We start from the raw sequence: 23531 nt of genomic DNA, 5'->3' as shown, positions 1-23531 counted from the left end.
GGTATTTATAGCATTGAATACATGTATGAGAAAAGAAAGATCTAAGATCAATAAACTAAGCTTCTACCTTAGGAAGCCAGGAAAAGAACAAATTCAACCCAAAGTAAGGACAGGAAAAGAAATAATAAAAGAGCAGAAATCAAGGAAAACAGGAAATTAATAAAGGAAGTCATGAAACCAACAACTGGTTCTTAGAAGAAATCAAGAAAGTCAGTAGGCCTCAAGTCAATCTTCTCTGGTAAAGAGCCCGCCCGCCAGTGCAGGCGATCAGGGTTTGACTGGATCGGGAAGATTCCCTGGTGAAGGAAGTGCAACCCACTCCAGAATTCTTGCCTGGGAAATCCCATGGACTGAGGAGCCTGGCAGGCTGCAGTCTATGGTGTCCCAAAAGAGTCAGACACAACTTAGCAACTAAACAGCGAAGGCCTCTAGGTAGGCTAAGAAAAAAAGAAAGAAAAAAGACAAATTACTAGTATTAGAAGTAAAAGCGTGGGCTTCCCTGGTGGTCCAGTGGCTAAGAATCTGCCTTGCAATGCAAAGGACAAGGGTTCCAATCCCTGGTCATGAAAGATCCTGCATGCCACAGGGCAGCTAAGCCTGTGCACCCAAGCCACAGAGCCTGTGCGCCCTGGAGCCCCTGCTCCACAACGAGAGAAGCCCCAGACTGCGACGGGGGCTGGAAAGTCGCCGCAGTGATGACCTAGTGGGCGAGGAAGCAGTGAAAACAGTGAGAGACTTCATTCTGGGCTCCCAAATCACTGCAGATGGTGACTGCAGCCGTGAGATTAAAAGGTGCTTGCTCCTTGGAAGAAAAGCTATGACCAACCTAGACAGCACATTAAAAAGCAGAGATACCACTTGGCCGACAAAGGTCCATCTAGTTAAAGCTATGGTTTTTCCAGGAGACATGTATGGATGTGAGAGTTGGACTATAAAGAAAGCGAGCACCAAAGAATTGAGGCTTTTGAACTGTGGTGTTGGAGACTCTTGAGAATCCCTTGGACTGCAAGGAGATCCAACCAGTCCATCCTAAAGGAAATCAGTCCTGAATATTCATTGGAAGGACTGATGTTGAACTGAAACTCCAATCTTTCGGCCACCTGATGGGAAGAATTGACTCACTGGAAAAGACCCAGATGCTGGGAAAGATTGAAGGCAGGAGGAGAAGGGGACAACAGAGGATGAGATGGTTGGATGGTATCACCGACTCAATGGACATGAGTTTGAGTAAGTTCCGGGAGTTGGTGATGGACAGGGAGGCCTGGCATGCTGCAGTCCATGGGGTCGCAAAGAGTCAGACATAACTGAGCAACTGGACTGAACTGAACTGAGGCGTAGTTACCCAGGAAGTAATGTTTGCAAACAGGTGTCCAAGCGGAAGGAAACAGGAAGCTCTGCTCCAGCCAGGCTCTGTGGCCATGCCCACCTGCTCCTACACATCGCAGGGCCTGGGCGGCTCACCCCGCCTCTCTGAAGTGCTGTGGGCTCCCAGGAGGCAGCAGTGGTCCTCTCCACCACCAGGCTCGGGCACAGAGTGGGGCCGTGGACAGCCCACATGCTCTGGCCTGTACTGATTGCATGAGGCCCTTGGAAGAGGGTGTGTCTGTTAGCTACTGCTGTGTAACAAGCAGTCTCAGGCCAGCAACTTAAAACCACGTTTTCTTGTATCTGAAGGGTCTCAAGGCCAGCCTGGCAGACTGCTGCTCTGGGCTCGCTCTGTGGTGGGTTGGGGGGGTGGTAGTCTCAGCTAGGAGGCCCCGTGTCCCCTCACCTTGCTGCAGACCAGCCCAGGCTTGTTCTTGTGCTGCCACAGGAGCCCACGGAGAGCAGGCAGAAGCACGCCATCCTGCGGCTGAGCCCTGGCATGGTGTCACTGTTGCCTTGGGTGGCCAAAGCCAGTTACCGGGCAGGTTCCCTCCTTCACAGGCGTTGCAGCACAGAGGATGGAGGTTCAGGCAGGGGTGCAGAATCAGGGTCGCTTTTGCGTTTGGTCTTCCAGCATGTGGGCGGGCGGGGAGCATGGCTTCCTTGCCCCATGTAAGCAGAGGGTGAGTGGCCAGGCCTCGATGCTCAGGGACCACTGACCTGTGGGATGGGCCTTCAGCCACATGCTGGGATAACAGTCTAGCCTCACCGCAAGCTTCAGTGAGCCAGGCCTGTGCCTCAAGTGACTGTGCAGCCAGCATACAGGGTTTGTTGAATGACTGAGTGACCTTCTCCCTGGAGCATGTAGCCCAGAAGTTCCAGAGCCGCCGCCTCAGGTGCCAGTCTCATACAGGCTGGGGCAGGGGTGGTATCTCCACTTTGGGGAGCACCCCCCCTTGCCTGCCGGTGGGGCTGGTGGATGCAGAGACCTCGAGGCTCGTCCCCTCCATGGAGGCCATCTTCCCCACTCCCAGCCGAGCTGAGATGTGTCGCCATGGAAACTGCTTGGCAAACACGCCGGAGGCAGAGGCGGCAAACAGCAGCTCAGGCGCCTGTCGGAGTGAGGGTGGCGGGGACAGCGTGAGCAAGCATGCTCGGCTGTGTGTGTGCCCATGTGTGCACAGCGTGAGGGCCCTGTGTGTGGAGGGACGTGTGCAGCACGCTGGGAGTGAGTGCAAGCATGCGTGCGCGTGTATGTGTGTGCCTGGAGGCCAGAATGTCCGTGTGGACGTGCTTGGAGAGCCGTGTGCGGCAGGGACGCGGGGTGTGTACAGGGGTGTGCATGCCGGGCTGTGACGCGTGGCCGTGCGCCCACCTGGGCTGAGCGCTCACTATGGGCTGGGCGTTGCACTAGCCGCTCAGGGAACACACAACCCCCAGCGTGCTCTCGCGGCCGGAGACAGACACTGACCAGGTAATTGTGTGTCGGTGGCAGTGTGTGTCAGGAGGGCGCCTGGGAGGAAGTAGCCCTGGGGCCTGACACCTAAGTGAGGGGTGGGGGTCCTCCCTGAGAGGGGGAGGGGGCGGGGCTGCAGGCAGAGACCCGGAAGTGAGACCAGGCGGGAGAGGGGGCCGGGGCGGACGGGCGGGGGGGGGGGGCAGCTAGGAGTGGCGGCCCAGCTCCGCGGCACCCCACCAGGCTGGGGCTCACCCTGACTCGGGAATCCCTGCTGAGGTTGCAGGGGCTGGGTACCTTCTAGGCTGAGGGACCCCAGAGGGAGAAAGAGGATGGTGTCTGGGTCAGACAGAGCCGGCAAGCCTGGGACTGGCAGGCAGGGTGGCCAGGACCCTCACGTCTCGTGGGGAAGGCTGGGCTTCGTCCTTAGACTTGGGGAGCCCTTGAAAGGCTCTGTGACCACGTGGCTTCATCTGGCTCTGGGAGTGTGGTTGGATGGACCGCGGGAGGCCTGGCCTGGGGCTGGGGGCCGTCGAGGGGTGTCTCGGGGGCCGACCAGATGCAGCCTGGCCTCTTCAGGCTGCCTCTGCCTTCACCTGGGACCCTCCCCTCATTGCCTTCCCCAACCACCCCGACCCTTCCTGCGCCTGCCTGGAGAAGCTGGACTGTGGGCTCTGAGTACTCAAACTGGCCACAAAGCTGGGACCCCCTCAGACAGGGCTCTGTGTGGCCAGGGCCTGGGTCCTCACAGGCCTGGCCAGGGAGCCCATGGCCTCAAGGTCTTCTACTGGACGCTGGGCCTCCTGGGTCTCCCTGTGGGGCAGGGGGGCTCAGGTCATCTGTGGGGGTGAGGACTCCCCAAATCCCAGGGAGATGGCCTCAGCTGGGGTCCCTGGCCAGATCCCCACACCCCGAGCCCCCTGTGTCCACCAAACACACGCTGGGCCGCTTGCACGGGGCCAGGGTCTCAGGTCAGAAACCGTCAGAGTGTGTGTGGATGGCGTTCCTCTCCGTGATGCCCACGTCCCGGCTGCTCCATCAGCCCTTATGACCACCCAGGTGGGGGTTGGATGGCCTACTTACTACGGTGAGGAGCCAGGTGGGGTGGAGGGGAGGCCACTGTCTGCCTGGAGTCAGCCCTGTCACCGCTGAGCAGGATGCAGCCTTGGTCCTGGGAACCCCCGTGCCTGCCCTGCCCTGCCCTGGGCACCTGGGGACGGAGTGTCGTCGTTGGGGACCCAACGCAGGGGCCGAGCTTCCCCAGAGCCCGCACAGGCGACATTCAGATCCAAGGGGAGCATCGCCCGGTGCCCAGAGTCCAGACTGGCCTGCGGGGACCATGTCGTCAGGAGGGGGGCCGCTTCTGAGGGAGCGCACGTGCCCCGTGAGAGCCGCCGAGCCCCGCCTCTTCTCTGTTTCTGTGGGATGCCTCTGGCCCCCCGCCCGCAGGGACCACCGTCGGGCAAGGATGGGGGGTTGGGGGGCACGAGGCCCTGGAGGAGAGGCAGACGCAGAGGTGGGGGTCTGCCTTCTGGAGGCCAAGGATGCCCACGCTCCTCCCCAGCCTCTGCTGCGCCTGTGGATGCCGGGAAGGGACCCCTGCTGCCACCAGGAGGCGGGGTCACTGGTGTGTGTATATGTCTCGGTGTGTATGTGTCTGCATTTGTGTATTTGTGAGTGTGTATCTGTGTCTGCGCCTGTGTATGTGTCTGTATATGTGAGTATCTGTATGCGCGTGAGTGTCTATGTCTGTGTGTGTATATGTCTGTATCTGTGTGTGTATCTGTATGTGTGTGTGTGTGTGAGTGTGCATCTGTATGTATGCATGTGTGTGAGTGTGTATGTGTGAGTGTGCATCTGTGTGTATAAGTGTGAGTGTGTGTGTGTGAGTGTGTATATGTTTGGGTATATGTGTGTATTTGTATGTGAGTGCGTATGTCTACGTGTATGTGTGTATCATGTGTGTATGCGTGTGTATATGTCTCTGTGTGTGAGTGTGTATCTAGGTACAAGTGTGAGTGTGAGTGTGTATGTGTGTGAGCATGCATTTGCATGTATACATGTGTGTATGTGTGTGTGTGTGAGTGTGTATGTGTGTGTGTATATGAGTCTGTGTGTATGTGTGTGTTGGGGGTACCTGAGGTGAGCCCACCCCCGCAGCCCAGCTGGTCTGGCTGTTTCCTGAGGGACACGGGATTCCAGACCTGGGCACCCCGAGTGAATGCTGACCTGGAGCTCCGAAGGCGTCCTCACCGGCAGGGTGCGGGAGCTGGAGACCCTGCCGGCTCTGCCCGCCACACCCACACGAGGCCCTTCTTGGCTTGGGCTGCATGTCAGGCCCACTCGTCCTGCCTCTGATGCGGGGGACCTCCGAGTCCCCCAGGCTGCGGGGAGCCCCAGCCAGCCCTGAGCTCCGGGAGGAGGTCGCAGGCGTTTGCCTGTGCTGTCCCTCTGGCCGGCAGGACCCCATCTCTTTCCAGAGACCCTGCTCAGCTCATCTTGCCCATCACACATGGCACAAGCCCCTCAGCCCCTCCGCCCCTGTCTGTGCCCACAGGACGTCCGCCTTCGCCCTCGTCTGCTGCCCATGGACAGAAGGGAAGCGCCCAGTCCCCACTCTCCAAAGCACAGCGGGTGTCCAAGCCTCGGCCAGATGGGTGGTGTAAGGAGCCACTGAGTGCCGAGAGCATTCTGGATGTTTTCCTGACCCTATGACAACCATAGGAAGCAGCTTCTTATTCTCCAGCTCCATTCGTTTCCTACGGCGTGGTGGTAAAGAATCCTCCCGCCACTGTAAGAGACACGGGCTCCATCCCTGGCTCGGGAAGATCCCCTGGAGGGGGGAACGGCAACCCACTCCAGTGTTCTTGCCCAGAGAATCCTATGGACAGAGGAGCCTGGCGAGCTACCGTCTATGGGGTCTCAGAGTCGGACGTGGCTGACTGCACACACACACAGTCCTCTCCTGAGGCTGCTGTAGCAAATGACCACAAACGGCAGCATGGGGCTTCCCTGGGGGTCCCGTGGTTAAGAATCTGCCTTGCAGTGCAGAGGAAGGGGTTCAATCATTGGTCAGGGAACTAAGAGCCCACGTGTCACGGGGCAGCTAAGCCAGCATGCCACAACTAGAGAGTCCATGCTCCGCAATGAGAGAGCCCAGGGGGAGCGGTGAAGACCCAGTGCAGCCAAATGCATGTTTGAAAAATAACAGAAATTAATTTTCTTAAATGGAGTCCAAAGTCAAGGCCTGGGTAGGGCCTCCTTGCAGAGGTCCTGCGTGGCGGATCCTTCCTGGCCCTGCCAGGCTCAGGGACCCCTCAGCTCACGGCCTCATCCTTCGTGTCTGCCTTTGGTGTCACTGGTCTTCTTCCCTCCGTGTCTCTCCTCTTGTCTCTGAGGAGGATTCCTGCCACTGGGTTTATTTATTTACTTTCGTATGTTTAAACTTGTGTCTTTTAAAACAACTTTATCGAAGTGTAGTTGATTGATAGTGTTCTAATTTCTGCTGTGCAGCAGAGTGAGTCAGTTATAGATATAAATCCTTTTCTCATGCTTTCCCATCATGGTTTATCAGAATATTGAACAGAGTTCCCCGGGCTATACAAGAGGACCTTATCTGCCATCCTGTATATACCAGTCTGCACCCGCTAAGCCCAAGCTCCAAATCCCTCCCTCCCCCACTCCCACTTGGCACCACACGTCTAGTCTCTGTGTTTGTGAGTCTGCTTTTGTTTCGTAGCTAAGTTCACTTGGGCCGTATCTTAGAGCCCACATATAAGCGGTATCCGCGGAGCTTGCCCTTCTCTTTCTGACTTGCTTCGCTTAGTGTGGTCGTCTCTGGCTGCGCCTTCTTGCTGGAGACGGCCCTGTTCCGCTCTTTCTCACGCCCGAGTGGCGCTCCACTGTGCATCTCTGCGTCCACTCCTCTGTCGACGGGCGCTTAGGTTGTCTCCCTGTTTTGTCTGTTGTGAATCTGCTGCTGTGCGCGTAGGGTGGCATGTATTTTTTTGGATTAGAGTTTGGTCTGGATCTATGTCCAGCAGGGGGACTGATGGGTCAAATGGCAACTTTTCATTTTTTGGGGGGGGGGGGAGTGAAAGTTTTAGCTGCTCAGTCGTGTCGACTCTTCGTGACCCCATGGACTGCTCCTCCGCCCATGGGATTTTCCAGGCAAGAGTACTGGAGTGGATTGCCATTCGCTTCTCCAGGGGATCTTCTTGACCCAGGGATTGAACCCTGGTCTCCCACATTGCAGGCAGACGCTTTAACCTCTGAGCCATCTTTAGTTTTTTGAGGAACCTGCGATTTCTGGCAGTTGACAGGGAAAGGTATCATGTGATAAAGCCTCCAGCAGAGCAAAATATGCAGAGCGCATTCCTTAAAAATTCTGTGTAAATACTGAGAGAAAAATTATTTGAAGCATGTCTAACAGGAAGTTAAGAGAAGTAACCTCTTGATGGTTGGATTATGGAGTCTTTTTTGTTTCTTAAATTTGTTAGAACTTTTCAAATCTTCTACAATGGATGTCTATTGTTATAGGATCGTTTCTTAAGGCTTAAACAAAATTCTCCAGCAATGCTGGGGACAACGGTGACACACCCCTCAGCCACGCGTGGGGCATCTCTCCAGAATGAGGCCAGGCAGGCGGGGGTGGGCGGGCTGCCGGGAAGGCCTGGGAGCTGGCAGTCCAGAGCCAGGACAATATTTGCCTCAAAGGAAGCCCTTATGGTAAAGGTTTCCAAAGAGATAAAGGGCAGATGGAGGGAGCGTCTCCCCCTTGGGGCCGGGGCGATAATGCCGGCCTTCACATCCAAGCTCCCCCCTGTCCTGGGGGTCCTCTCCCACCTTGGGGTAGTAGCCCCGGGCAGCTCTGGGGAGTGGGCAGGAGGCTGCTGACCAGCCACGATGATCTGGAGACGGGACAGATGGCGGCCCTCACTCAAGGTGCATGTCCTGAGGACCAAGCCCCTCCCTCAGGGGGCCCACCCCCGCAGACAGGACCCTTTTGGGGCCAGAGACTTTATGGAAGCTGGGCAGGCGGCTCCTCGCCTCCCAAAATGCCCGGGAAAGCTTCTCCAGGAGGCTTTCCCGGTCACCCAGGTGACCCTGAGGATGACACGGGGTGCCCTGCCTCTCAGCCCCCAGGACACACACCCCCTGGACCATGTCGGGGGCCCATGGAGTTAACACTGTAAAGGGGCGCCGCACATGGAGCCGGGGCGCTGGGTGGGTCCCCGCCCCCCACTGGGGGCGCTCAGCCCGCTGCTCTGCCCTCTGGGTGGGCCGTCACTTCCCCTGCCCTCTCCAGTCTTTGCTTTTTTCTGTTTTTCATCTATAAAATGGAGACAAAAAGGACAGTTATCTCACAGGCCTGAAATCGTACATTTAAAGCATTTAGCGTATATATTATGCCTGGCATACATATACTAACAAAGAAATCATTATTACATTTGGATAGGGAGGCCACCAGACAAGGTTCCCAGGGTGGGGTGGGGGGCAGTGATGGCCGGGCTAGGCTGAGTCATTGGTTGGAGCGCTGGGGTAACCCTGATGCCAGCGCCTTACCTGGGCAGGTCTGGTTTACCTGTCTCACCGGGGGCCCTACTGGGTGGCTCTGGTTTACCCCTCTCACCCGTGTGGCCCTAAGATCTCAGGCCCCGCCCCTCCGCCGGTGTTTCTGCGAGTGGTGGTGGGTCGTCCCTGGCAGGCTGTATGGGGATCAGCAGAGGTCAGCGCCTGTAAGCCCACGTCTGAGACCCAGGGGCCCCTGCCAGCACCCTGCCCACTGTGGTCCGCGCGTGATGCCCCAGAGCGGCACGAGGGGGGCGGCACCCACGGGCGGCCCCTCGGTGCTGACGTCACGAGGCCTCCCCCCCCACCCGTTCCGGTGGCCCACGCGCCCTCGGCCCGGCCGGCAGCGAGGTCGGGGCGCGGCGGGGAGCCCGAGGACCGAGAAGAGCCGCCGGGGCGGGCGGGAGCGCGCAGCGCCGGGTGCAGCCGGGCAAGCCCCGAGGACGGCCTGGCGGCGGCGGGCGCGCTCCTGCGCCGGGTCCGCGGGGCCCGCGGGAGGTGAGACGCGGACCCGGGCGCCCAGGAGGGTTTGGTGCAGTGCTGCGCTCTGTGCTCCGCGCCCGCCTGGGAACTTTCCGGCCTGGTTCCGGCAGAGCGGAGCCGGTGCAAAGAGGGAGCTCGGAGTACCCCTCCCGGCCCTGTGCTCCCCGGGGGTCTGCCATCTTGGTGATGGGGGCTCACAGGCTGTGGGAGAGCCCGGGGCCAGGCAGGGGAAGAGGGCACTGCCTGGCCGGCCCAGGTGGGCATGGAGTGCCTCCCCTGAGCCTGGGGGTGCGGGGAGGTGCCCCCTGACCGGCTCGGTGTTGGTGGGGAGGAGGCTCAGTTGCTGCTCCCAAGGAAAACAGGCAACACCTCCAGCCGGAAAAGCGGGGCTTGGGGTTCCGCGGAGATGCAGAACTGGGAGCCCCGCCGGGCGGGGAGGGGGAGGACAGGTCCTGCCCGCCCGTCACAGGGAGGAAGCCGTCCGCCTGGTGGCCGGGTGGACGGGAGGTGGGGAGCAGCTGCAGGAAGCAGGGGTCTGCCGCCCAGCCGGGCCCCTGAGGTCAAAGCCCTTGGTGCCCCTCCGAGCAGGCGGGCGCCTCTGAGAAGTGTGAAACCCCAAAGCCTTTACGTGGCTCCAGCGCGGGGTTGCTCGGAAGGCAGGTGGTGATGAATAGCTCGCTGCAGCTGCCGGGATGTTTTGCAAAGCTTATTCAGAGTAGGAAGAACCAGAGCGCGCTTTCTTGCCTCTGACTCTAAGGCATTGCCCGGTTGGGGGCAGGGGGGTGGGTCCCGTGCCGGGCTGAAGGCTTTGGGGCAGACCCTCCTCTGGGAGTGGAATCAACACGTGTCCTTCCCTGGCCTCTGGGCAGGACCGTGGACAGGTGAGGTGGGCTTGGGCGCCCCAGGGAGGGGGGGGCTGGCTGAGAAGTGTGGCCACAGTCCCAGTGTTAACAGTGGCAGGACAGAGACATCCCATCTGGTTAAGAGTTAACCAGGTTAACTCTTGACGGTTAAGAGTTCTGGCTCTTTCCTAAGTTTGCTGATTTGAGCATGTTACTTTTTAAAATTAAAGGTCATTGATTTGGGGTTAAAAAACAGAGTTCCGGCTCCAGTGTGAAGCATGGCTCTGAAATGGGGCCTGGCCCCAGTCTCCCCGTCTGAGACATGGGCACCGTAACAGCACCCCCAGCAGCCCTGTGTTGTGCAGCTTGAGTGAGACAGCGCGGGAGGGCTCAGGCATGCGGCTGGGGTCTCGTGCGGCAGTGTACGCAGAGGAGAGCCGTGGATATCGCAGAGCAGGAAAGGCAGCCGGTGTTTCTGGAGGTCTCCCTTCCGGAGCGTTCTCTGTTGCCAAGATTAACGGGGTGCAGGTAGCGGGGAGGGCAGGGAAGTGCCTGCTCTGGTGGCGGCTCCCTCCGTCAGCACCCTGGGACTGCGTCTCTGCCCACGCTCAGCTTCTGGCTCTGCATGAGGGGTGGTCTTGTGCAGAGATGACCTGGCAGGACTGAAGAGTCCCACGAGGGTTTCCCTTAGCGACCCAGGAAGGGAATGTGGCCGCCCAGGGCTCTTGAGAGGCAATGCTGTCTGGGCAGACGGATGGCTGGACCCCAGAGAGAGTGGGACCCAAGGGAGTGGACGGGATCTCATACACCCCGGGGCGTGACCTGGAGCCTCCTGTCTCCAGGACCCCCCAGCCCGCACTGGTCCGCAGCTAAGGGCCCGTTTCTTCCAGGCTCTTCTATGTGGCTGGCAGGCCAGCAGCCCTGCCCGGGGTGTGTTGTGGGGTGTCTCTGGCTCATGTCAGGCCAAGTTTTCCCATGTGGATGCTCCAGGCACAGGCGTGCCCACGTGGGTCTTGTGGGAATTCACAGTGCAATAGTGGTTCTCACAGTATGTTCTATGCAGGGGACCCTCAGGTCACAGCTGCCTTCACGCCGGCAAGGATGTGCATGTCAGCTGTGTGCTGCCGATGGAGGCAGGATGCTGTGTTCCTGTATTTGACACGGTTCTTGGTTTTAAGTTCAGACGCAGAAGATGGTTGGTGTAACCGCATAAGCCAACGTTCTCAGGATTCCCCTGCAGGGTGTGACGCTGTAGCCGGTTCCTGGGGTGGAAACTCCGCTTGTGTCTTGGGTCGCTGTGGGCCACACGACCTGGCCCTCTCTGCACACCTGGGAGGAGCCTGGGGTTTACAGTGTGGGCCCAAGTCACCCCTAGCCCTTGAACTTTTGGTGAAAAGCAGGCGGTTTTCACTTCCCGAGGCTTTGCGGAGCTCTCTGGCACTGAAGTCCCTGAGCGGGGTCCGTGGGTGGTGGCGGGCAGTGGGTGCCACAGGAAAGACCCTTCGGGGGAGGAGGTCCTGCCAGGGAGGCCCGGAGTCACACGGGCAATATTTATTGCCGTTTACTGTCTGCCTTACATCTCTGTCGGAGTCTGGAGCGCCGTGTCTTATGAGCTGTGCAGCCCTGGGTAAGTGGCCTCCCCTCTCTGAGCCTCCGTCCCCTTGCCCATAAGACGTGACTACTAATAGCTCCGTTTCAGGAAGCGGTGGGTTCAGAGGAGGTGTTGGGTCCAAAAGTGACCTTGAGGTTCGCAGGACGGTGGAGCTGTGAGGAGGGGTGTCCTCTGTTGGGGGCCTCAGTCCCGCTTTCACCTCTATGGGGAGGCTGAGACACAGACCCTCCGGGCGTCCGGAAGGTTCCCGCGGCCCCACAGGAGGAGTTTATAGTCACTCTCAGTTACAGAAAGCGTAGTTCTGAATGGCCCGTGATACCAGGCAATGCGGTAGCCGGAACGGTCAGCGGTGAAGCCTGCCGCCCGCTGCAGCTTGCTGCAGGGTGGGTACTGGTGAGCGGAGGGTCTGGGAGAGCTCGGGAGCTGTGCGGGGCCCGCGACCTGCATCCAGAAGCCAGAGCAGGTCGGTGAGGTGCACGTAGTTTCAGATGCTCCGGGCTGGCCCTGGACACGAGCTGGCACCGCCTCCTCTCTGCCTGGTCCAGCCTCGCTCTGGGCAAGGGAGGCTGGTGGAACCAGGCCTGTGTGCCTGTGAGGAAACGAGGCCCAGTGGCTCAGAGGGTCAGGTTCTGGCCAGAGCCCTGCTGGCCTTCAGAGCGCTCCCCGCTCAAGGTTTCCCAAGAGCCCCTCTGTGCCTGTGGCCCCGAGTCCCGGACAGCCAGGAGCCCGGAGCCCGCTGACCACGCCTAAAGCTTCCTGAAGGGCCATTCTCCACCCCCAGGACACAGGGGAGGAAGGCTTCCTCGAGCCCCGAGCCTCCCGCGCGTCTGTGCGTGCACACACGGGCATGTGCCTCCGCTCGGGACCTCCCCCAGGTCCCCCTCTTCCTGGCTCCTCCCTCCAGTCTGTCCAGGCCCTGCCTTCTCAGTGACACCCACCCTGGTCACCCTCTTACAAAGGCGATGCAGCCGTGGACATCGGCCCCAGCCCTGGTCAGCCTCTCCTCGCCAGTAGCGTTTATCACCTTCCAACACACCAGACAGTCCTTAATTTTTATCTTCTCTTCCTGTCTGCCCTGGATCTCTATAGAGTTTAAGCACTCCCCCCGCCCCCAGCCAGGGCCCTCTGCTCTGTCCACGGGTGTAGGCCAAGCCCCACTCAGTGACGGTCAGGTGGAGGGAGGGTGCCACAGGGGCTCCTACCCCGGGAGCCTGCCCGGCCCCCTCGGAGAGGCTGACCACGTCCTCCTGTTCGCACGGTCCGTCCTCACGGGGTCCTCCTCACACGTCCACGCCCGGGAGAACTCGCCGCTGTGGCGGTGTGGTCCTCAGGCGCCTGGCGTTTTCCCCCACAGCCCAGGAGCAGGCTGTCTGCCCCGTTACAGACCGTCAGTGTCGCCCTGGTGTCTGGCGGCACGGGGCGGGGTCAGGCAGGGGTCTGGAGAAGGTGGCGCTCTGCAGCTTCGGGTGACGGCTGCACCCCAGCCTCGTCTCTGACTCTTGTGAGCATTGTGGCTTTGCTTGCTTGCTTGCCCATGCTGTTACTCACTGTCCAACTCTTTGCAGCCGATGGGCTGTAGCCCTCCAGGCTCCTCTGTCCAGGGGGTTCTCCAGGCAAGAATCCTGGGTTGCCATCTCCTCCTCCACGGGATGTTCCCGACCCAGGGATCAAACCCATGTCTCTTGCATTGGCAGATGGATTCTTCATCAGGCACCGCCTGTGAAGCCCGTGGCTTCGGTTGCTAGTTTTAACCTTATTCTGCCTCAGTTTCACCCTCTTGAAAACGAGGATAACTGTCCCCACCCCCCTGTCTGGAATGGAGCGAGGGATTTAGTGCTCTTGGTGATGATTTTTATTTGCTGCTGAGTACTTAGAAACTTGGCGGGTGATGGGGTTGCAAACTGGCGTGACCTTTCTGGAAAACAGTTGGGCGACACAAACTGAGAGCCCTCAAACATCCACACACAGCATCTGCCAGGAACCTCTCCTGAGGAAATGGAAACACACACCCGTGTACAAATTGCAGAGTTTTTGGCCAGCCATTAAAATGACATTTTTTAAAAATAGGCTGTTTAAGGGTTTGGGAAAGCACTCATCGTACACTAAGTCAAGAGGATGCGAGACTTCACACACAATTGGATGTTACATTTGTAAAATGTATGTGCAGAGAGAAATACGCAACACTCTCCACTGGCAGGAATCTCAGTAAGCCTTCAGTCCTGGCTCCCTTCCCCTCAGCTAAGCCAGCAAGTGACTCTGAAGAGAATACACCCGTATGTGTGAGTACGTGTGTATATATGCACACATGTGTATAACATCCCTGGAAAAAATCATACGTAGATAATTTTCCAGAGGAAGATTTATAAATTATACACACACCTAGTTTTCCTCTCTATATGAACGCTGCCGCTGCTGCCGCTGCTGAGTCGCTTCAGTCGTGTCCGACTCTGTGCGACCCCATAGACGGCAGCCCACCAGGCTCCCCCGTCCCTGGGATTCTCCAGGCAAGAACACTGGAGTGGGTGCCATTTCCTCCTCAAATGCGTGAAAGTGAAAACATGTGTATATATTTATTTCCACATCTACGCACACACACATGTGCATATATGAGTGGGTACGTGTGAGTTTCTTCCTGGATCAGTACTTTAAACCGGGGTTAACAAGGTGGGTGGGCTTCCCAGGTGGCTGCGTGATAAAGAATCCACCTGCCAGTACAGGAGACGGAGGAGATGACCCCGGGGAGGGGGAGATCCCCTGGAGGGGGAAATGGCAACCCCCCCCAGGATTGTTGCCTGGAGAATCCCACGGACAGCGGAGCCTGGCGGGCTGCAGTCCGTGGGGTCGCACAGAGTGGGAGGCGACTGAGCACGTAGGCGTAGTAAAGTGAGCGCGGGCTCCATTCTTCTTTCTCCCACAGAAGCAAGGCTGTTGATGTTTCTCCAGTGCGGGCTGGGAGGCCTCGCCACTGTGCTCTGCAGAGAAGGGTTTGCGGGTGTGCGTTGCTGCCTGACTTTCTAAATCAGGACTCTGCCGTTCTGGCCTCGCTCCCGATCTGTGCTCTGCGCGGCTCCTCCGGCTCGTTCTCGCTGTCGCCTCCCCCTCCATCTCTGTTGGCGAGGCTCCCCACCCGCCCGCTCCACCCCTGCGTCTTTGGGGAGACTCAGTCAAGCGCCGGCAGCTGGGCCCTTCCTGGACACTCTGCAGGGTGTGTGGTGGGAGGGGCCGGTGTTCTGAGCCACATGAGGGCGCCGGCCCGCGCCTCTGGTCTGGGGGGGAAGCCCTCTCAGTGCAGTGAGCAGTCACCGGCCTCCCTGCCGTCTGCGCCCCCCCCCCCCCCCCCCCCCCCCCGCCCCCCCAGTGGCTCAGGGGCTCAGGGCCGCCCCTCTCCCTGCCGGTGGCTCCCCTACTGGCGCGGTGCTGGGGAACTTCCGGGGCTCAGTGGAGCACGTCCCTGTCCCTGCAGGCGCCGACAGGCCGAGAGGCCCAGCGCCAGGTGGAGCCGGGCCTCTCAGGTCCTCGACTCCCGGTCTGTGAGCCGGGAGCCCGTGTGGTCGTCACGCTCGGCCCCCAGGAAGGCTGTGGACGAGCTGGTGGCCGGGCCCCGGGCGGTGCATGGGCCGCCCTGGCGAGGCCAGGCCCGTCATGCTGCAGTGCCGGCCGGCCGAGGAGTTCAGCTTCGGGCCCCGGGCCCTGAAGGATGCGCTGCTGTCCACCGACCCCGCCCTGCGGCAGCTCTACACAGCCGCCTTCTCCCCGGCCGAGAGGCTCTTCCTGGCTGAGGCCTATAACCCCCAGAGGACGCTCTTTGGCACGCTGCTCATCCGCACGGCCTTCGACTGGCTCCTTAGCCGCCCAGAGGCCCCCGAGGACTTCCAGGCCTTCCATGCCGCCCTGCCGCCCCGGAAGCAGAGTCTCGCTCGGAAGCACATTTACCTGCAGCCCATAGGTACCTGCGCCCGCGGGTACCTGCAGCCCCTGGGTACCTGCGGCCGCTTTCTCGCAGGTCTCCTGGCTCCCACCCTGGGTCGGTGTCCCGGGTGGGGGCTCCAAGGAGGGGGCAAGGGGCTGGGCAGGGCTGATGGTGCTGCTCCGCTCCCAGGTCTGAGCGAGGGGCCAGCGGGCAGCGCGCTTCTGGACCAGCTGCGGAGCTGCACGGAGGCCTTCTTCCTGGGCCTGCAGGTCAGATGCCTGCCCTCAGTGGCGGCAGCCTCCATCCACTGCTCGTCCCGCCCGGGTCAGGACCCCGACAGGCTCCAGCTCCACACTGGTGAGTGCGTGTGGTGTGCGCACAGGTCAGGCCCCCACCGCCCGGCTTGTTCTGCTTCTTCTAGTGGCCTCGGGTGGTGGTGGTGGGGTCGCTGCAGGGCGTCCAGGGTAAGTGCCTCCCCAAGGGGGCGTGTTCCTTCCTGTGTTTGGGCTGTAGCCTCAGCTCTCTCCTGGGCACAGCCTTCCCCCGCCCCCGAGGGTCTGAGTGGGGCCTGCAGAGCACTGACTAGCCTTGGCCCAGCCCCTCCCTGCCCCGCACGACATCATTATGCCTGCGGCTGCTTCTGCCCCACTCGGGGGGGAACCCAGCATCCGCCCACCCGCCCCAGGGGCCTTGGAGATCCCAGTGCCGAGATGCAGGGGGTCTAGAAGTCCGCCCTCTGCTTGGTGAACAGACCACCCCCAGTCCCACACTGCACGGACTGCAGGGAAGGAAGGGGACCCAAGAAGGCTCGGGGCAGGTGGGGCGCAGAGCTCGTGAGGGGCTGAGCTCCTGTGGTCAGATTCCATGGTTTCGCGGCTGCGTCCGTTTCCTGGGGACACCGTGATGAAGCACAGCACCGGGGGGCTTAGAACAGCAGCACCGCATAGTCTCGTGGCCTGGAGGCCAGAATCCTGGCCCGGTCAGCAGGTCTGGCTCCCTCTGACAGCTCCAGGACCCCCACCCCCTTCCCGGTCACCCCCGGCGGTGGCCGCAGCCCTTGACGTTCCTCGCCTGAAGCTGCCTCACGGCCTGTGTGTGTCTGTCTATCCTCATCTAGTAAGGACCCCGGGCAAACTGCATTAGACCCACCCGGCTGACTTCTTCTTAACTTGATCATGTCTGCAAACCCAGGGCCCAGATAAGGTCACGTTTCAGGTACCCGGCTTCTGCATCATGTTCTGGTGGTCACAGCTCAACCTCTAACAGGCATCACTGTCAGCACCACCCCAAGACCCGACACCCCTCGGTCTCTCCTCCAAGGCCTCGGCCACTCGCCTCAGGTCACACCTGGACCTGGGCTGTCCGGACAGCGGCCGCTGGCCACGCGTGGCTGCTGAGCACACACACGCACACCCGCGTTGACGACTCGGCGTGAAAAATGACGTAAACAATCTAACATTTTAGTATTTGATATATTAAATTTTTTGATACGTTAGGTTAAAATGCATATGCTAAAATCCATTTGATCTTTTATTTTTTAAAGATTTATTTTGTTTGGCTTCCCTGGGTCTTCACTGCCACGCGCAGGCTTTCTCTCTCTGTGCGGAGGACGGGCTCTGGGCCTGCGGGCTTTGTATTTGCAGCGTGTGGGCCCAGTAGTTGGGGCACACAGGCTTCGTTGTGTTGAAGCCTTCTGGACCTTGCTGGATCAGGGATCGAACCAGTGTCCCTTGTATTGCAAGGTAGATTCTTAACCACTGGACCACCAGGGAAGCCCTGATCGACTTTAAAATTAGTAAAACCTAAGTCTTAGCCACACTGTGTTTCTACGGACAGCGCCGGGCTAGGCCTCATCAGTACCGACAGCGGGGTCGTCTCTGTAGCTGGGGTTTCAAGCAGCTCCCTCGCAACGCCTCCCCCAGGGTTTCCCACTCCATGCCCTGTTGCCTGGCTAACGGGTCCCAGGTTGTCAGGCCCAGCCCACGGCTCCATGCCCACTTTGGCCGTCAAGATCTGCCTCCCGCCTGTGTGGTCCCCTTGTAATGTGGGACTGTGAGCCCAGGACCCTCACGTCTCTGCCTTCCTCTTATTTCTGAACTTGCTTTTCCAGCGGAGGAAATGCAGGCAGAGGGGAATTTCCACACCCCCTCGGCACGGCTGCTCACCTGCGGCCCCAAGCCCCCTGTCCCCCGGTGGACGCCCAGCTCCACATCACGGCCCTGCCCGAGCCCTCCGCCCCCTCCTGGACAGGAGCTGCTGCTACTTCTTGACACACCTCTGCCCCCCTTCTCTGCCCCTTTTTATAGCCACACCTCTTGGAAAGGATCTTTCTCTCCCTCTTGCTCCGATCACCCCGAGACCCTCTCCTGGTTGTAGACTCACAGCCGCTCTGCCCAATGTCTCTGGGCTCCTCCACCGGTCCCCGCTCCATCTCCGGCATCCTATCTGTCTACGCCTGCTATGGGCAGTTACTCAGCAGAAACTTAACACCTTAAATGACACGCATTCTCTTAACAGCCCCGAGGGTCAGTGTCTTCCTGAATTAAAATCAAGGTCAGCTTCGTGGCCCTGCAGCCCCTCCAGGTCTCTTTCTGACCTTCCTGCTGCTCCCGGGAGGACCCCCTGTGCTGTAGGATAATCTAGGCTCACCTTCCCTCTGGGAGACCTTTCATTTAATCACATCTGCTAAGTCCCTTCCGCCACAAAAGGACCACATGCACGGGTCCTGGGGGTGAGGTGACGTCTCCAGGGCCGTCTGTCAGCTGCGCAGGGCCACTGCGGCTCTTCCCGTGAGGCACTTTTGGGAACAGAGAGCCCGAGCGCTCACTTGTCCCCGAGGAGGCCATGCCCCGGCCCCCTTCACGTCGTGCACCTTGGCTGCTCTGAGCTCTGACCGTTCCTCACGGGATGTCACTGGCATGTCTGACTTTGGGATGAGCTGGTGCCAAGCAGGGGAAGAGGGGAACGGACCAAGGGCGGGGGCACCCAGTTGCCGCCTCACTGTGCCCTCTGGCCCTGTCCTCACAGATGGCATCCTGTCCTTCCTGAAGAGCAGTAAGCCGGGGGACGCTCTGTGTGTGTTGGGCCTCACGCTGTCTGACCTGTACCCCCGCGAGGCCTGGACCTTCACCTTCGGCACTTTCCTTCCGGGGCACGGTGAGCCAGCGCCCAGGGCCCCTGCCTCCGCCCTGGGGCTTGGGCACAGGCCTGGATCTCCCGGGAATGTCGGCCCCTCTCTGTGGCTCCCAGGGCCCCTCCCCGAGGAGGGGGAGGTATCTGCCCCAGACCACCTTCATGGAGACGCCTGGCAGGGTGGGGCCTTCAGGACCTGTTCTCCTTGGGGGTAACTTTGCCCGTGGGCTCTCTGAGCTGAGACCACACCTGGCGCCCCCGCCTCTCTGCCTTCCCCTAGAAGTGGGCGTCTGCAGCTTTGCCCGGTTCTCGGGGGAGTTCCTCCCTCGGGGGCCCAGCACGCCTGGCCTGGTGGAGGTGGAGGCGGCCGCAGGTGGCCCCGAGGCGCCGCTGCAGGACGGAGGCCGGGCCGTGTGCTTCAGCGCCCTGGGGATGGTGCAGTGCTGCAAGGTGGGTGTGGAGGCCAGGGTGCCGGGTGCCGCTGAGGTGGTGGGAGAGGACGGGGCATAGGAAGGGGGAAGGGCTGGGGGCTTGGGAAGCTCCCGGGAGAGGCTGGGAGGTGGAGTCGGACAGAAGGACGTGCGTGGACAGCCAGGTATGCTGTCCACGCCCCACAATGTGCTGACCACCCGTTACTTTAGGCAGCTTGGGCACTAAGTCTCAGAGACGCCAAGTGCTCTCTCCACAGTCACACGGCTCTCAAGAGGCAGGGCTGGGATTTGAGCCCTTGTCTCTTTGATGTCTCTTTGGAGAAGGAAATGGCAACCCACTCCAGTACTCTTGCTTGGAAAATCCCATGGACGGAGGAGCGTGGTAGGCTGCAGTTCGCAGGGTCGCAAAGAGTCGGACACGACTGAGCGACTTCACTTCTCTTTGATGTCCAAACCTCCGTGCTGCCAGGCCCCCAGCGCTGGCCTTTCTGCCAGCGTGTCCCCCTCCCCAGGAGTCCCGGGGTTCTGGTGGGCGGCGGGCTCCAGGCTGCAAGGCGGTGGCCCCATCTCCCTCAGGTCACGTGCCACGAGCTGTGTCACCTTCTGGGTCTGGGGAACTGCCGCTGGCTCCGCTGCCTCATGCAGGGCGCGCTGCGCGTGGACGAGGCCCTGCGCCGGCCCCTGGACCTCTGCCCCATTTGCCTGCGCAAGCTGCAGCACCTGCTGGGCTTCAGGCTTGTGGACAGGTACAAGGTGAGTGGGCGTGGCCGGGGCGGGCCCGAGGTGAGTGGGCGGGGCCGGTACGAGATGAGTGGGCGGGGAATGGGGCGGGCCCGAGGTGAGTGGGCGGGGCCGGGGCCGGTACGAGGTGAGTGGGCGGGGCCGGGGCGGGAACGCGGTGAGTGGGCGGGGCCGGGGACGGTACGCGGTGAGTGGGCAAGGCGCGGTGTGGACGCCCGCGCTGTCACTCCGGGCACTTTCGGGATCCGGCTGAGTCGTCAGCCGGGCGCCTGGCTGGGTGCTGGTGGCTGTCCCGCGGCGGAGGGGGTCGGGGGCGCCCGGCTCCTCTGTTTCCCAGCAACCCTAATTACAGCCGGTCTCTCCCGGGCACTGACCGCGCGCTAGACCTGTCCTAGCGCGGCTGTCCGCGCTCGGCGCCGGCCTCACGGAGGGGCCGCGCAGCATCGCTTTCTCCCGGCTTGGGCGGAGACCGGAGCCGAGGAAGCCAGAGCGGCCGTGGAGGGGCGGGCAGCGAGTAACCCCGCCCACCCGGGCAGGGCCCGGGCCGGCGGGCGGTGCTGCCCTCTGCCGCCCGCGCGCGGAGCCGCGGGGAGGGGGGCCCCCGAAAGGGCCCAGGGAGCCCAGGGTCATCTGCCCCAGTGCAGACGCGGGGACGGGGCTCTGAGGTCACAGGTCACAGGCAGGTGGTGATTCCTTTTCTTTTTCTCTTCTTTTATTGGAAGTATAGTTTATTTACAATTTAACTTCTGAGTCACAGAGTGATTCAGTTATATACATATGTACACTTTTTCATATTCTTTTCCATGATGCTTTATCCCAAGACACTAACCAGAGCTCCCTGTGCTATACAGCAGGACCTTGCTTATCCATCCTGTATATAATTGCATCTGCTAATCCCAAACTCCCGTTCCTTCCCTCCCCCACCCTTCACCCCTTGGCGGTGGAAAATCTCTGTGAGTCCGTTTCCTAGATAGGCTCATTAGTGCCGTATTTTAGAGTCCACATACAAGTGATATCATATAGTATCTGTCCTTTCTCTTCCTGACTGACTTCACTTAGTATGATAGTCTAGTTGCATCCATGTTGCTACAGATGGCATTCTTTTTTACTGGCTGAGTAATAGTCCATTGTATATATTTGAAATATCCTATCCATTCTTCATGAAAACCATGCCTAATATGTCAGGCTTGCAGAGCTCCTGCAAGTTTTCTCTCTTTAGAGGTTCGAGTCTGACATCTGCCCAGGGTCACGGGCATGGTGGGGTCTCCTCGAGTGGGTGGCTGGGTCTCCTGGCGGCTCCTTGGCGAGGGACGTGGCAGGTCAGGCCAGCTCAGCCTGTGTCTCTCCCTTGTAGAGACTCTACGCCTGGACACAAGCAGCAGCGGGGACGCACCCGGGCCCGGCGGTGGTGGAGGAACCGTCTGTGTCGGAGGACACCCTGCCCTGCAGCGCAGACTCGGGGCTGTGTTGTGAGAGCGACTCGGAGCCAGGCAGCAGCCTGTCAGAGCCTCTGTCCCCCGACGCCTGGAGCCAGGCCTTCCCAGCGGGCCTCGAGCCGGATCCCGAGGACGGGCTGGGCTCCCTGGCAGCCGCGGAGGGTCCGGGGGAGGCCCTGACAGAGCATAGCCGCTGGCTGGCCGCCTGCATCCAGGCCCTGGAGAGGGATGTGAGCGAGGCGGAGCTGGAGCAGGTGGATGGCGCCGTGGACGCCCTGGCCCCCTGGGACCTGTTCACAGGGCGGCTCCCGGCCCCCCGGCAGGACCTGCCCTGTGGCCGTGACGGTGTGGGGCTGCGCAGGGTCCTGGGGGACACGTTCTCCTCCCTCCGGAGGAGGCTGAGCGCTCGCAGGCCATCCAGGGCCGAGTCATCCCCCCGGCGCCGGAAGGAAGAGGACAACTAGCACGGCCAGTGTGACTCGTCCAGCACCTGCCTGTTACCAGACACCGGCTGCCCGGCCTCCGGGGCGCCGCAGGCCCAGTAGGGGCAGGAGGGACGGTGTCTTGGGAAGCAGAGGGTGACGCAGCTGCATCCCCAGTCCCAAACATGGCCTCGAGACGTGGCTGGCGGGGAGGGCGTCCCAGGCGTCCAGAGGGCCATCCTCGGGCCCACCCGACTCTGGTGGCAGGGCAGGTGCCTGCTTCTCCTGCAGCCCGGGGTCTCCGCTACTGCAAACTCAGCTTCCAGAGCCCACACGCAGGGCCTCCACTCAGAGGGGAAGTCACCGCGGTTGCGTTTCTCTCTACACTGACCACCCCCTCCACCCCTGCCATGAGCCCGTAGAAGGGGTCCTCTGCTGCAGTCTGACCACATCCTGACCCTTGGGACTTGCCGCGGGCGTCTCCCTGAAGCTTGGGGTGGTCACCGCCTCTATGGGACCCTGTGCCCACAGACCTGCCGTTTCCTCTGCCGACTCTTGGGTGGGGGAGGTCCCAGGTGCGGCGGGATGGTGCAGCCCCTCTGGGGCCTACCGATGTGAGAGCAGACCACAGCTCCGTGCTCAGCTGGACAGCCTGGACCCCACATCCACGAGGGCAGGGGGGTTAGGGTTTTGTTCAGAACATCCGTGTCTGGTTTTTGGTCTAGTTCTGCCAGTTGCTGAGAGAACAAGCGATTTAGATGTTAAAACACCCACTGCCCCCGTAGAGGCATCTGTCTGCCTTTAATTATGTCAGATTTTGCTCCCGGTTCTCCGAGGCTCCTTCTTGCGCACACACATCTGATGTGTTTTCATGACAGATTGACCCCGTTTTCCTTCTCACCCGCTCTGGGCTGTGGCTCACGAGTCCTGCGGGGATGCTTCTGGTCCCAACAGCAGGGCTCCCATAGTGAGATGGGTAGTGGGGAGGGTTGGGGGCCCGGGAGGCCAGGGCAGCTATCTTCCCATCTGAGGAGAGACAAGAATGGGGCAGCTCCTACATTTTGCACAGAGCTTAGTTTGGGGAGGCCTTCTAAGAACCAGGTACACAATACACAGTCAGGAGGGTGGTCGCACAAGCACGGAAGCCCGAAGCCTCTTTGAAACCTGACCAGGCAAGTCCCAGACCAGGGAGACATAAAAGGGGTGAGACCCCCCTGGAAACAGAGCAGCAACGCCGCAGCTCTTCAGAACGCCATTCTGTTTTGCACGAGGACCTGGAGGTACCTGGTGGGGAGACAGGACGAGCCGGGCTCGCAGGAAGTGTGCTGGGGTGGACCCCGCAGAGAGCACGGCGCAAGAACAGGAGGAGGCCCAGGTATCTCTGAGCAGACTACTCCCACCGGGGGCGTAAAGCCCCAACAGCTATCCACTCAGGAGGGTCGGTGTGGGCAGGGAGCTGGGAAGGCATGTCCTGGTCCTGGGCTGGAGAGTCTGGCTTGTGGGACGGCCCAGTGGGGGAGGGGTGGCGGTGGGGGGGAGCTGTCTCCTGGCTGCTGAGGGCCAGGGCTGGGGTCCCTGTAGCCTGGGGGGCAAAGGCGGGACTTCCTGGAGTCCCGTGGGAGAGGTGTGGCCTCTCAGGACAGTAGGGCTCACGCCTCTTCACGGGGGAGTGGTGAGGTTCTGGAGGAGCATGGGCGGTGGGAAAGCACTTGTGGAAACCTGTCCCTGTGAGCACACACTGCCCGGATTGGCCATCACACTGCTACGCAATCTCACCTGCTTTCCTTCTGCAGGGGATTAACGACTGGAGAGACTTCCCTGGTCTTCCAGTGGTTAAGAATCCGCCTTGCAATGGAATGTCTTCCCTGGTGGCTCAGATGGTAAAGCGTCTGCCTACAATGAGGGAGACCTGGGTTCAGTCCCTCGGTCGGGAAGATCCCCTGGAGAAGGAAATGGCAACCCACTCCAGCATTCTTGCCTGGAGAATCCCGGGGATGGAGGAGCCTAGTAGGCTACAGCCCATGGGGTCACAAAGATTCAGAAATGACTGAGCTACTTCCCACTTTCACTGTTTGCAGTGCAGGGGACGCAGGTTCGATCCCTTGTCGGGGAACTAAGGTCCCACCTGCC

At 60.5% G+C, this 23531-nt stretch overlaps 1 protein-coding gene across 2 annotated transcripts; it reads left to right on the top strand.

The window, feature by feature from the left end:
* Positions 1-14703: 14703 nt before the first annotated feature.
* AMZ1 (archaelysin family metallopeptidase 1) lies at positions 14704-22280 on the top strand. 2 transcript variants are annotated; one of them, XM_040267238.1, is made up of 6 exons: positions 14704-15275; positions 15429-15596; positions 18267-18395; positions 18652-18821; positions 19379-19555; positions 20898-22280. In XM_040267238.1, the coding sequence occupies exons 1-6, from the start codon at positions 14942-14944 to the stop codon at positions 21441-21443; spliced, it is 1524 nt and encodes a 507-aa protein (XP_040123172.1). In that variant the 5' UTR covers positions 14704-14941; the 3' UTR covers positions 21444-22280. The 2 variants fall into 2 exon arrangements, with proteins under 2 accessions (XP_040123172.1, XP_040123181.1); XM_040267247.1 differs by lacking the exon at positions 18652-18821.
* Positions 22281-23531: the final 1251 nt, after the last annotated feature.

The sequence above is a fragment of the Oryx dammah genome, unplaced genomic scaffold (assembly GCF_014754425.2).
Source record: "Oryx dammah isolate SB20612 unplaced genomic scaffold, SCBI_Odam_1.1 HiC_scaffold_2, whole genome shotgun sequence".
In the NCBI taxonomy this organism is placed as follows: Eukaryota; Metazoa; Chordata; class Mammalia; order Artiodactyla; family Bovidae; genus Oryx; species Oryx dammah.
Note: the sequence above shows the minus strand (reverse complement) of the source record. Positions and strands in the feature narration are given on the sequence as shown.